This window comes from Cervus elaphus, chromosome 18, assembly GCF_910594005.1.
Source record: "Cervus elaphus chromosome 18, mCerEla1.1, whole genome shotgun sequence".
Classification (NCBI taxonomy): domain Eukaryota; kingdom Metazoa; phylum Chordata; class Mammalia; order Artiodactyla; family Cervidae; genus Cervus; species Cervus elaphus.
This window is the reverse complement of record NC_057832.1, coordinates 41,565,087-41,577,434: the sequence shown is the minus strand read 5'-3', so window position 1 is coordinate 41,577,434 and position 12,348 is coordinate 41,565,087. Positions and strand designations below refer to the sequence as shown.

Here is a 12,348-nt window from a genome sequence, read left to right as displayed (position 1 = left end):
TACATCTACCTGTGGACCCTCCAAGGTTCCTAAGAGTCAAGGCAGCGACCCGGGCAGATCCAGTGGCCCAGATCCCATGGTCTTGGGTACTTTGTCTCTGGACCAGGCACCTCACCGATAAGGATGATGAAAGGGGTTCTTTTGGTTGGGTGTCAGCACTCACACTTTTTCCGTTGCCTCCCTGCTATCTCCTCTGACTTTGTACCCTGTGTCCTTGGGATTCCTTCAGGAAACTTCTTTGGATCAGCTTTAGTGCTTCTCGGTGATTGTCTGGGTTTGAATCGTGGCTCTGATTAAAGGGTTAGGGTTAGGGTAGAAAGTCCTCGTATGAGGTTTCCCTTTGCGCAGTCTGAGGCCTGGTCCTGAAGTCCAGCAGGATGGCGCTGGCCCTCAGACATTGGCTGTGGTCAGGCCCAGGTGACATCGGCCCCTGGCAGAGAGCCGTCCTGTGACCAGTCACTTCATTTAATCCGGTACTTTGTGGGATTTTCCCCTATGTGTTGATGCATCTAGTGAGAAGATGAAAAAATGTGCATACAAAGAAAGTGGATTACTGCTTCTAGTGTCATCGTTTATGTTTATGAAGGTGTTCAAAGTGTCCCAGAGAGGAGGTTTAGGTTGTTTGTAGGATGATGATCAGTCGGAAGCTGATTCATTGCAAGCCACAGGTCTTCACCTTCGAAGTATTGCGTTAGCTTTAAGACTCTGGTAATTTGTTGGAGGTGGGGCAGGTGAAGGGGTGCAGATGGAAACGGATATGTTTGAGTAGAGCAGGTTTTCTGGATAAAGGTCGGGAGTGAGGTAAATGCTCTAGATCAGTGGTGATTCGTGAGAGAGAGAAAAGCAGGCAGGGGAAGTGATTGCTGCACCAACCAGTCTATGAAATAGTAAAAGTCAGCTGCCATCTGATCGTCATTCTCAGGCTACCATTTATTGATTGTTTATTATGTACCAGGCATCATGCTAAGAATGCTACATGTTCTCACTTGATACTCTCAATAACCCTTTTGAATTACCCTGTTAGATCATAAATCTCAGGGTTCAGAGGAGTCAGGTAACTTGCCCAAAGTCACATAGCAGCAGCCTAATTGGTCTGTCTGTCTACTTTTTATATTTGTCTGACAGAGGCCACAGTCATCTCTTATAAACACAAATAAGATCTTGCTAACCTCCACCCCTCCAGTGACTTCTGATCACACTGGCAGTAAAATCAACCCTGGATTATAAAACTCTGCATGACCCAGCCCATGATGACTTCTCTGACCCTGTCTTACACTGCTGTCTCCCTCATCCACCCTGCCCTGGCCTCACGGGCCTTCTTTCAGTTCCTAGAAAATGGTTCCCTCTGGTCTTCATAGCTCTTCTGAGAGGTCTCTCCTGACATTCGAGTTCATTGCCAACACTTTTCAGCACTTGATGTTTCTTTCCCACTTGTTTATGATTAATGACCGTCTTCCCTACTAAGGTGGGGACCCGTATCATATCTGTTGGTGTCCCTTAGAAGGACGGAGCAGGTCCAGCAGTGCAGAGCAGGACTGTGTGATGTCAGAGCTGGCTCGTAAAACCTCTACACTGCTCGTGATCTCTGCTCCATTGATTTCTGTCACATTATTCACGAATGAACATTTTTTATAGAATAGATGCTTTTTCTTTCTTAGAAATAAAAGCCATAATCACTCTTGAGTTGCTACAAGGGTAGGAAGAGAAGTATGAGGTTTTTCAGGAAATCTATACATATTTTTTTCGTTCCTAAAAATTATTTAGTACATGATGGTTTCTGAGGGAAACCCAATACTATTGACATTTCCTCCTCTTGAATTACAACTTCTCTCTCCTCATAGTGGTTACTGAGTCTCAATGTAAAATTTGGAGTAAATGAAGCTGCGAGGATGCAGAATACTAATTAAGCCTTTTCCTAATTTCTTCTTGTGTGACAAGATGAAGATGATTGTGCAGTGATTATATTGTTTTACTCACTATTCAAGGTGTGTAACTCGTGAACTCTCACTTTTGTTGGGCTGTCCACACACTCTATAAAGTGATGACATTACAAACCAAACAATACTCACTGGCGTTAGAAAAAATGTGCCCAGCAAATAAGTATTTCTTAAAATCATTACCTTGAAATTCACAGTAAAGTCTGTTTTTTTCCAGCAGACAGTTTTAAAATTTGCTGAATTTTCTTAACTAATGCAAAAAAAGCCTCTTTTCTTTGTTTGAAGCCTCATAAATGAAAATATTTCTACCAACAATTAACTCTGAGGGTTTGACTGGAGGTAGATTTTTTCCTCTTTTTATTTTCTGCACTGTTAGTATTTTCTAAAATAAGTGTAATTTTTATAATATGTAAATAATTGCATAAAATATTTTAACATAAATTGAATCTGGACATTTCCCTGTGTTTGTTAGTAGCTTATGGTAAACTTGATTCAGTCTTGTTGGCCTGCTGGGTCAGAATATAATATTTTTAACTTTATTTTTAAAATACTTTTTTTGTTTTTAAGAATATGGTATTAATTTCTTTCTTCTAGTAGCCTTTTGCATTAGTCTTTAAAACCAACAATGTCCTATCAAATATTCACTATTATCTTTGAAGTTAGGTATTGGTGTAGGATTCAGTAAAGAATAAGTGAGATTTTGGAATTGTGATTTTTGTGCCATAAATCACTCTCATATAATTGAATTTGTCTGTATTAGAGTCAGTTCTGACCAGGGAAGAGGCCAGAGAAAGGAGGAACATCTTAATATGGATAATTTCTTTTAGTGATTTATAATTTAGACTTACAATCTAAAAATTATTTGTCTTAAAATTAGAGTTAAAAGGGACTTCAGAGACCCTCTTGTCTATCCTCATTTTAAAGATGACGAGAACAAGACAGAGAGATGTTTTAAGGTCCCACGCTGAAGCAGGCTGAAATATCATTTTGTGTTGTACACTAGTGTTTTCTGTATTTTCTATAGCCTTTTTACCCAGACTCTAAAAGGTGGTAAAAGATGTATTTGGTCTAATGAGATAGCCTTTTTGGAAGTTAACTTTCAACTAAAACGTAATCAAATGATAGAAACTTTCTGGAAAACAAATTGTTAATATGTACTATACTCCTTAAAAATTAGTTTATTTTCTTTGACTTTGTTTATTCACTTTTAAGAATATCTAAGAGAATAATTTAATAGGCACATAAATGTGCAAGGATGTTTTCACCTCATTCTTTTTTTTTTTTTCCATTCATTTTTATTAGTTGGAGGCTAATTACTTTACAATATTGTCATGGTTTTTGTCATACATTGACATGAATCAGCCATGGATTTACATGTGTTCCCCATCCCGATCCCCCCTCCCTCCTCCCTCTCCACCCAATCCCTCTGGGTCTTCCCAGTGCACCAGGCCCGAGCACTTGTCTCATGCATCCAACCTGGGCTGGTGATCTGTTTCACCATAGATAATATACATGTTTGATGCTGTTCTCTTGAAACATCCCACCCTCGCCTTCTCCCACAGAGTCCAAAAGTCTGTTCTGTACATCTGTGTCTCTTTTTCTGTTTTGCATATAGGGTTATTGTTACCATCTTTCTAAATTCCATATATATGTGTTAGTATACTGTATTAGTCTTTATCTTTCTGGCTTACTTCACTCTGTATAATGGGCTCCAGTTTCATCCATCTCATTAGAACTGATTCAAATGACTTCTTTTAAATGGCTGAGTAATATTCCATTGTGTATATGTACCACAGCTTCCTTATCCATTCATCTGCTGATGGGCATCTAGGTTGCTTCCATGTCCTGGCTATTATAAACAGTGCTGCGATAAACATTGGGGTGCACGTGTCTCTTTCAGATCTGGTTTCCTCAGTGTGTATGCCCAGAAATGGGATCGCTGGGTCATATGGCAGTTCTATTTCCAGTTTTTTAAAAAATCTCCACACTGTTCTCCACAGTGGCTGTACTAGTTTGCATTTCCACCAACAGTGTAAGAGGGTTCCCTTTTCTCCACACCCTCTCCGGTATTTATTGCTTGTAGACTTTTGGATAGCAGCCATCCTGACTGGCGTGTAATGGTACCTCATTGTGGTTTTGATTTGCATTTCTCTGATAATGAGTGATGTTGAGCATCTTTTCATGTGTTTGTGAGCCATCTGTATGTCTTCTTTGGAGAAATGTCTGTTTAGTTCTTTGGCCCATTTTTGGATTGGGTCATTCATTTTTCTGGAATTGAGCTGCAGGAGTTGCTTGTATATTTTTGAAATTAATCCTTTGTTTCTTCATTTGCTATTATTTTCTCTCAATCTGAGGGCTGTCTTTTCACCTTGCTTATAGTTTCCTTTGTAGTGCAAAAGCTTTTAAGTTTCATTAGGTCCCATTTGTTTAGTTTTGCTTTTATTTCCAATATTCTGGGAGGTGGGTCATAGAGGATCCTGCTGTGATTCATGTCGGAGAGTGTTTTGCCTATGTTCTCCTCGAGTTTTATAGTTTCTGGTCTTACATTTAGATCTTCAATCCATTTTGAGTTTATTTTTGTGTATGGTGTTAGAAAGTGTTCTAGTTTCATTCTTTTACAAGTGGTTGACCAGTTTTCCCAGCACCACTTGTTAAAGAGGTTGTCTTTTTTCCATTGTATATCCTTGCCTCCTTTGTCGAAGATAAGGTGTCCATAGGTTCGTGGATTTATCTCTGGGCTTTCTATTCTGTTCCATTGATCTATATTTCTGTCTTTGTGCCAGTACCATACTGTCTTGATGACTGTGGCTTTGTAGTAGATTCTGAAGTCAGGCAGGTTGATTCCTCCAGATCCATTCTTCTTTCTCAAGATTACTTTGCCTATTCGAGGTTTTTTGTATTTCCATACAAATTGTGAAATTATTTGTTCTAGTTCTGTGAAAAATACCATTGGTGGCTTGATAGGGATTGCATTGAATTTATAGATTGCTTTGGGTAGTATAGTCATTTTGACAATATTGATTCTTCCAATCCATGAACACGGTATATTTCTCCATCCACAGCATTCTTTTTAATAAGAATTGAAAACTTTGTTCAGTAAAAGCTTTGTTGAGTGGGCCTTTAAACAACCCATTGTTAATATATATATATTTAATAACCTTGGAAAAGGCTCTAGATATTTGTTAAAGTAAAAAATAAGGCTGTAAAGCCAAACATAGAACTTTAGCCTAATTTTGTTAAACAGGTATATTTTTAGAAAATAACAGCATGTAAGCTATTATGTAAAATACACCAATATTTAACTTTTCATTACCTTCTTTTTTTTTTGAAACTTTTGCTTAATTTTTATTAATAATCACAATGATATCACTGTTTATTTCATTACCTTCTTTATCTTTTCAATGTTTTCCAAAAATTCTTTAGTTGTCTCAAATGACAGTTATGCAGAGAAAAATATAAACATTACATTATATGTTTTTAATAATAGCAATTATAATGATATTGTAATAATTTATATATAATAATTATAAACTTAAAATGTGACCATCATAGAAGAAAGAGCACTTCAATAGAGGTAAAATACTGAGTTCTCAGGTTACTTTTGCTTCTGTTAAGCTATGTGGCTTTAGGTAAGGGCCTTCTTCTGTTGACACTTGAGAATCTCTGCAATGAGGAGTTTAAATTAGCTCATGTTCTTTCCAGATCTAAAACTCAATTTGATAATTTACTTAGTATCTCTTTCCATAGCAAAGAAACTCAGAGATCATAATAAATCCCATCACTTCATGGGAAATAGATGGGGAAACAGTGGAAACAGTGTCAGACTTTATTTTGGGAGGCTCCAAAATCACTGCAGATGGTGATTGCAGCCATGAAATTAAAAGACGCTTACTCCTTGGAAGCAAAGTTATGACCAACCTAGATAGCATATTAAAAAGCAGACATTAGTTTGCCAACAAAGGTCCACCTAGGCAAGGCTATGGTTTTTCCAGTGGTCGTGTATGGATGTGGTGTTGGACTGTGAAGAAAGCTGAGTGCCGAAGAATTGATGCTTTTGAACTGTGGTGTTGGAGAAGACTCTTGAGAGTCCCTTGGACTGCAAGGAGATCCAACCAGTCCATCCTAAAGGAGATCAGTCCTGGGTGTTCATTGGAAGGACTGATGCTAAAGCTGAAACTCTGATACTTTGGCCACCTGATGTGAAGAGTTGACTCATTGAAGACCCTTATGCTGGGAGGGATTGTGGGTAGGAGGAGAAGGAGACAACAGTGGATGAGATGGCTGGATGGCATCACCAACTCGATAGACATGAGTTTGAGTAAACTCTGGGAGGTGGTTATGGACAGGGAGGCCTGGCGTGCTGCGATTCATGGGGTTGCAAAGAGTCAGACAAGACTGAGCAACAGAACTGAACTGAACTGAATATATAATATTAATCTCTTTAGTGGAATTCCAATTCATTATCACTGTTGGCTTTTGTACCTTTAGTGACGAAGTGTTCTCTGTTACAGATTGCCACCGAAGCAATAGAAAACTTCCGGACTGTTGTTTCTTTGACTCGGGAGGAGAGGTTTGAATACATGTATGCCCAGAGTTTGCAGGGACCATACAGGTAATAGCCACTGACGATTAGGAGGGGAGTATGGGGAGTTTTTCAATCATCAGGTTTGTTTTCAGGAAAATTACTTTAACCAGAAGGCCAAACTCAACTCCTGAGTCCCCAAGGACAAGAACACACCTGGCACCTCTGCGTGGCCCTTCACGTCCCTGCAGCTTATTATGGGTGTTGGGTCAACACGTGCTGAGCGTTTGTTCAGTGTAGAGTATATACATGTTACATGTCCACGGGTGGGGGGAAAGGGACGGAGTGCATTAACCCCTAACAAATTGTTCTTCTTGTCCTTGGCTTATTTTACCTTGACCTCAACACTTCGAGGTGTGGTTAGTTCTCCGCTGAAGTGGAGATGTGAGGACCAAACTTAGTGTTTTGGAAATGAAACCCACTTTGTCTGCTATGCTACCATCCCCTACTGCTAACACATCAAAGATTATGTTTTAAGGACTGAGAAATGAAAGTCAAGTAAATGTCACAATGTCTTCTTTTCAGAAACTCTTTGAGGAAAGCACATATCTTTGGAATTGCATTTTCCATCACCCAGGCAGTGATGTATTTCTCCTATGCTGGCTGTTTCCGGTTTGGTGCCTACTTAGTAGCTCAGGGCATCATGGAGTTTCAGGATGTTCTCTTGTAAGTATGGGCTGTTGACAGTCGGGCTCTAGAGATGAAACCAAGGTGCATGTGCTTCATGCCTGGATAGGAAGCCTTACTGTGAAGCTTCATGAAGAGATTTTGGTGATTGAGAACATGACATTTTGCCTCTGAGTCTCCGTGTGTTACTCTGAAAGCATCCCATTTCAGCTGGGGAATTGGTATCTGCCCTTCTCCCCAGTACTGATTCACACATTTGACCTTCTCATATCCATGGCTAGGTGGGGTTGTGATTCAACGAGGGGTTTCCAGCAGGCCTGGGTGTTTGGGAAGAAGCCTCGCCCAGAGTCAAGTACCTGGTTCCTTTGACAAGATTCTGAACAGGGCAGCTAAAGAATAGATGTGGAGCACTGTTCTGGGAGTCCTGGAATATTCTAGGATACATTTGCTTTGCTTGATAAAAGGAATTAGAAGGTAAGAGCTGGAGAAATTGAGGCATGAAAAAGGAAAGTCCTATGGGAATATCTGGCTCACCACCGTGAAATGCAGAAGACTGTACCTGAGTCAGAAGACATGCCTGGACTTCCTTCTAAAATACTGAATATACAGTTAAACTAAAATATGTAGTTTGGTAGTGAAAAGTGAGTGTAATTTTTCTGAGTGTCTTGATTTGGTGATGTCTGAGCTGCCCTTGGATAGCATACCATAGTCAGTGGTGACACAGGTTTACATTTAGACCAGCATCACTGAAACTTGGAAGTGTGTGTCAGTATAATATTTACACCCTACTTAGACATCGATTTGTGCGTGCATTCCAGGTTCTCAGGATGACCCCAACAGAAGACTGTAAAATTTCCACTCAGCCTCTATCTGACAGAGGATATGCAGGTGCTCTTTGTAACTATGACCAAAAGATTGTATTCAGGCATCGCTGGTATTGGTGCTTTGATTAGATAATTATATGATAATTATTGCTTTAAAAATGAAAGTGTAGTCGCTCAGTCGTGTCCGATTCTTTGCGATCCTATGGACTGTAGCCCACCAGGCTTCTCTGTCCATGGGATTTTCCAGGCAAGAATACTGGAGCGGGTTGCCATTTCCTTCTCCAGGGGATCTTCTGGACCCAGTGATTGAACTCAGGTCTCCCAAATTGCAGGCAGACTCTTTACCGTCTGAGTCACCAGAGAATCCAGATTAGTGCTTTACTCTGAGGTTAAGGTATTCAACTGATGGGAGTTGCAGACTCTTGGATTGTTAGATTCGGAAAATCAGTCTTCTGAGTAGGAGATAGGGGAGACCTGTCTGAAGAGCCATCTGTTTGAAAAAGATCCCACAGGCAGGTCTAGATAAGAAGACCACATGAACCATCTGAGTGATTTGTTCAGAGGTGTTTAGAAACAGCGCTGGGTGCTCCGTGAGCTCAGGCATAGAGCCCAAAGAAACGGACCTGATGGACTCACGGTATTATCCTGGGAAGATCCCCAATGTTGTATCGGTTCTAGGCCCACTATTTAAAAAGACATTTTGATCAATGTGTCCAGAGAAGGGCAGCTGGAATGTTGGGAGTAAAAGGAGTTACCAAAGATGCAAAGGGCTTTTTAAATAATAATTCCAGTTCTTTGAAGGGCAGTATTAGGCAAAAAGATGTACATTTCTCTTTGATTTGAAAAGGAACTTTTTAACAAAAGGCTTCCTCCAGCAAACTTCCTCCTTCCTAAAACAAAGGGTGGGAGCTGGCTTGGGGTGTGTGCCCTGGCACAAACTTGGAGAGCTGGACTGGACATCCTGTGAAGTCCTTCCCGACTTGAAGCTGCTATAATTCTCATGTTGTAGATTAAGAATGGTGATGCAGGGACTTCCTTGGTGGTCCAGTGGTTAGGACTTGGTTGCTTTCAGTACTGTGGCCTGGCTTGGATCCCTAGGGGGAACTAAGATCTCAGAAGCTGCAGCATGGCCAAAAAAAACCCAAAAAGAACTCAGTGCTTCTTGAGAGCAGCACACTATCTGGCTGTTTAAGGAACTCTCTTGTTTGCTGCATGGCTCACGGGTTTTCTAAGGCTCTGATCCAATTCCAGCAAAACTGCCTGTATCCATTATCGATGGCCACAGATACTGCTGCAAGACAGCCACCTACTATCCCCAGGAATGTACAGTCGTGAGCATTTGTTCTTGGTGCTTAAGTCTGTGGGTCAGCCAGGCAATTCTGCTGATCTGGGCTAGGCAGAGTAGATCTCAGCTGGGCTCACGCGTGTGTGCAGTGAGCAGTGGGCTGGTTGGCCGGGCCCACACGACACTCTTCTGTCTGTGCCTTGTCCTGCAGCAGGCCAGCCGGGGTTGTGGTTGTGGCAGAATGAGAGAGACAGGAGCACGCAAGGCCCCCTGAGTCATAGGCTTGGAGCTGGAAACCGTCACTTCCACCACATCCTGTTGGCCAGAGCAAGTCCCAAGGCCAACCCAGATTCCAAGGGTAGGAAGACAAATGCCACTTCTTCCATGGAGAAGCTGCAAGGTCACATTATAAGAAGGCGCAAACCCAAAGAGAGATGAAGCATGGGGTGATTTTGCAATCAGGTAGCCACACTGATATGAACTTATAAGGAAGCGGTTGTTTTATTTTTTTACTAATGTGTTGTGATTCGTCGCGGCAGCGCTCTCAGGTTGTAGACGTGTCACGCTTTTGGCATTGCAGTCGTTAACTCTTGACGCGTTTTGTCTTTGTTGTTGGCAGAGTGTTCTCAGCTATTGTCTTTGGTGCCATGGCTGTGGGACAGGTCAGTTCATTTGCTCCTGACTACGCCAAGGCCAAGGTGTCAGCGGCCCACGTCATCAATATCATTGAAAAAATTCCTCTGATCGACAGCTACAGCACAGAAGGCCTAAAGCCGGTCAGTTTCATGTTTTGATTCTGTGATCTGCTCCTAACTGATGAATGAATGTATTCTATGTGGAAGTTTAATAAAAGCTGTGCTTTTACTTGCTGGTAGTAAAATAAAACTTTTTTGATCATGGGTTCATTTTAATAAATGCTGATAATATTGATACATGTTAACATCTAGTACTTTTATATAACAAAGCCACAGGGATATAGGAATACTGCCCATTTTATACACAAATCCTGCGAATCAGGTTTTATTATGTGTAGGTTATTCTGTTATAGCTTTGGGTCATCACATTTGTATTGTGTTAATGAGACATGCTGTGGAAACACTGCCCCTTTTAGATCTGTATTACTTTCTAGCAGTTTCAACTGAAGCTTGGTTGGCCCAGAGGGTTGGCTCTAAAGTCAGTTTTCAGGATTGCAACAATCAAATGTACTGTTATTGTCCTGATTTTAGAGTACAATGGAAGGAAATGTGGCATTTAATGAAGTCGTGTTCAACTACCCCACTCGACCAGACATCCCAGTGCTTCGGGGGCTGAGCCTGGAGGTGAAGAAGGGCCAGACACTGGCCCTGGTGGGCAGCAGCGGCTGCGGGAAGAGCACGGTCGTCCAGCTCCTGGAGCGGTTCTACGATCCCTTGGCTGGCACAGTGGTGAGCACACTGTTTTCTTTATTTTTTTGTGGAGTGTAGTTGATTTACAGTGTTGTGTTAGTTTCAGGTGTACGACAAAGCAATTCAGTTACACATATACATATTTCCACTCTTTTTCCGGTTCTTCACGCATACAGCTTGTTACACAATATTGAGTAGCGTTCCCTCAACAGTAGGTCCTTGTCTGTTAGCTGTTTTATATAGAGAGGGTTGTGTGTGCTAATCCCAAGCTCCTAATTTATCTTTCTCCAACATGTTTCCTCTTGGGTAACTGTAAGTGTGTTTTTGAAATCTGAGAGTCTTCTTTCTGTTTTGTAAAGTTCATTTGTATAATTTTAAAAAATTAGATTCCACATGAGTGATAGCATATGATATTTGCCTTTCTCTGTCTGAATTACTTCATTTAATATAATAATTTCTAGGTCCTTCAGAGCATCCTTTCTTGTTCAGCTCATTCCAGATTTTTTGTCTTCTTAATGCCTAGATGTATTTAATTCTTGACTATAAGCCATGGCTTTACAAACCTTTCAACAAGTATTCCACTTAAAGTCTGACCTCCTTGATACAGTCTCAGAGCTGTGTCCACTGTTCCAGCCAATTTGTCCAGCCTTTCCCTCAGCTCTACCATCCTCCCCTCCTCTGCAAGCAGCCTTTTTACCTGCTGTCCCCCTTCCCTTGGTCTCAGTTTACATGAGAGGATCCGGGGGGGGAGGGGGGGGCGTGGAAATCCAGAAAGGCAGAGGAGGGGTGCTGAGAGAAACAAGATGGAAGCCAGGGATGGCAAGGAGAAGGTGGTCACCAGTGACAGATGCCATGGAGAGATGGGGTAAGATGAAGGCTGAAAAGACATGGGAGGACTTGGCAATTAATGGGCTGCTTCTGATATTTCAGTCTTCTCAGGGAAGTGGTGCTGGGAGAAAAGTGTTGAGCATGGCTGAGGTGTGGTTAGGACAGGAACGGAGACGAAGTGTGTGTAGACTAGTGCAGATTAGAGGAGAAGGAAGGAAAGTAAGACGGGGCAGAGCTCAGAGAAGGTGTTTATCGTGGGGACTCTTGAATAATTTTATGGCTGAAGATGGGATAAAACCATTGATGGAGAAAGGAAATTCAGACACCTTCTAAGGAAAAAAAAAAAAAAAGTGATATCAACAAATTTGGGAAACAGATAAAGAACATAGAGGGATTCTGTTTTCTTTCTAAACTAAAAGGATAAGTGAAGGGTCAGATTTATTCATGGGACATTCAGTAAACTGTCAATGAGTGCTTGTCAGGGACTATCCTAGGTACTGGGAACGAGATAGGATTGTGAAAGGAGTACGGACATTTTTTATTGTTATTTTTGGTCACACTGTGCAGCTTTTAAGATCTTAGTTCCCTGACCAGGGATGGAACCTGGGCCATTGCAGTGAAATTACAGAGTTGTAACCACTGGACCACCAGGGAACTCCCCCAAATAGTGAATTTTTAAATGACTGTAATGGGGACTAGAAAAGAATCAAATTAGGAAGGAGTGAAATTTATAGCAAAACATTTCCATTATGTTGGCCTTGAGTTATTGGTTATACTCAGGGGTGACATCCAAATATTCACCAACTGGAATGGCCTGGGCGCTGCCCAGCCAGGAAGGACACCTGCTTTGTACAGTGAGACTGATGCCCGCCAGCTCCTT

At 41.3% G+C, this 12,348-nt stretch overlaps 1 protein-coding gene across 2 annotated transcripts in view; it reads left to right on the top strand.

Annotated features, from left to right (window-relative positions):
* Window positions 1-12,348, top strand: part of LOC122674599 (ATP-dependent translocase ABCB1-like) — a 115,982-nt gene that overhangs the window by 92,011 nt on the left and 11,623 nt on the right. The window contains exons 22-25 of one of the 2 annotated variants that reach the window (XM_043873095.1): window positions 6,449-6,549; window positions 7,045-7,185; window positions 9,875-10,031; window positions 10,482-10,679. In XM_043873095.1, the coding sequence (XP_043729030.1) occupies window positions 6,449-6,549; window positions 7,045-7,185; window positions 9,875-10,031; window positions 10,482-10,679 (597 nt within the window). Of the gene's footprint in view, window positions 1-6,448; window positions 6,550-7,044; window positions 7,186-9,570; window positions 9,718-9,874; window positions 10,032-10,481; window positions 10,680-12,348 lie in introns of those variants that run through there. The other variant, XM_043873096.1, reaches the window with a different exon arrangement.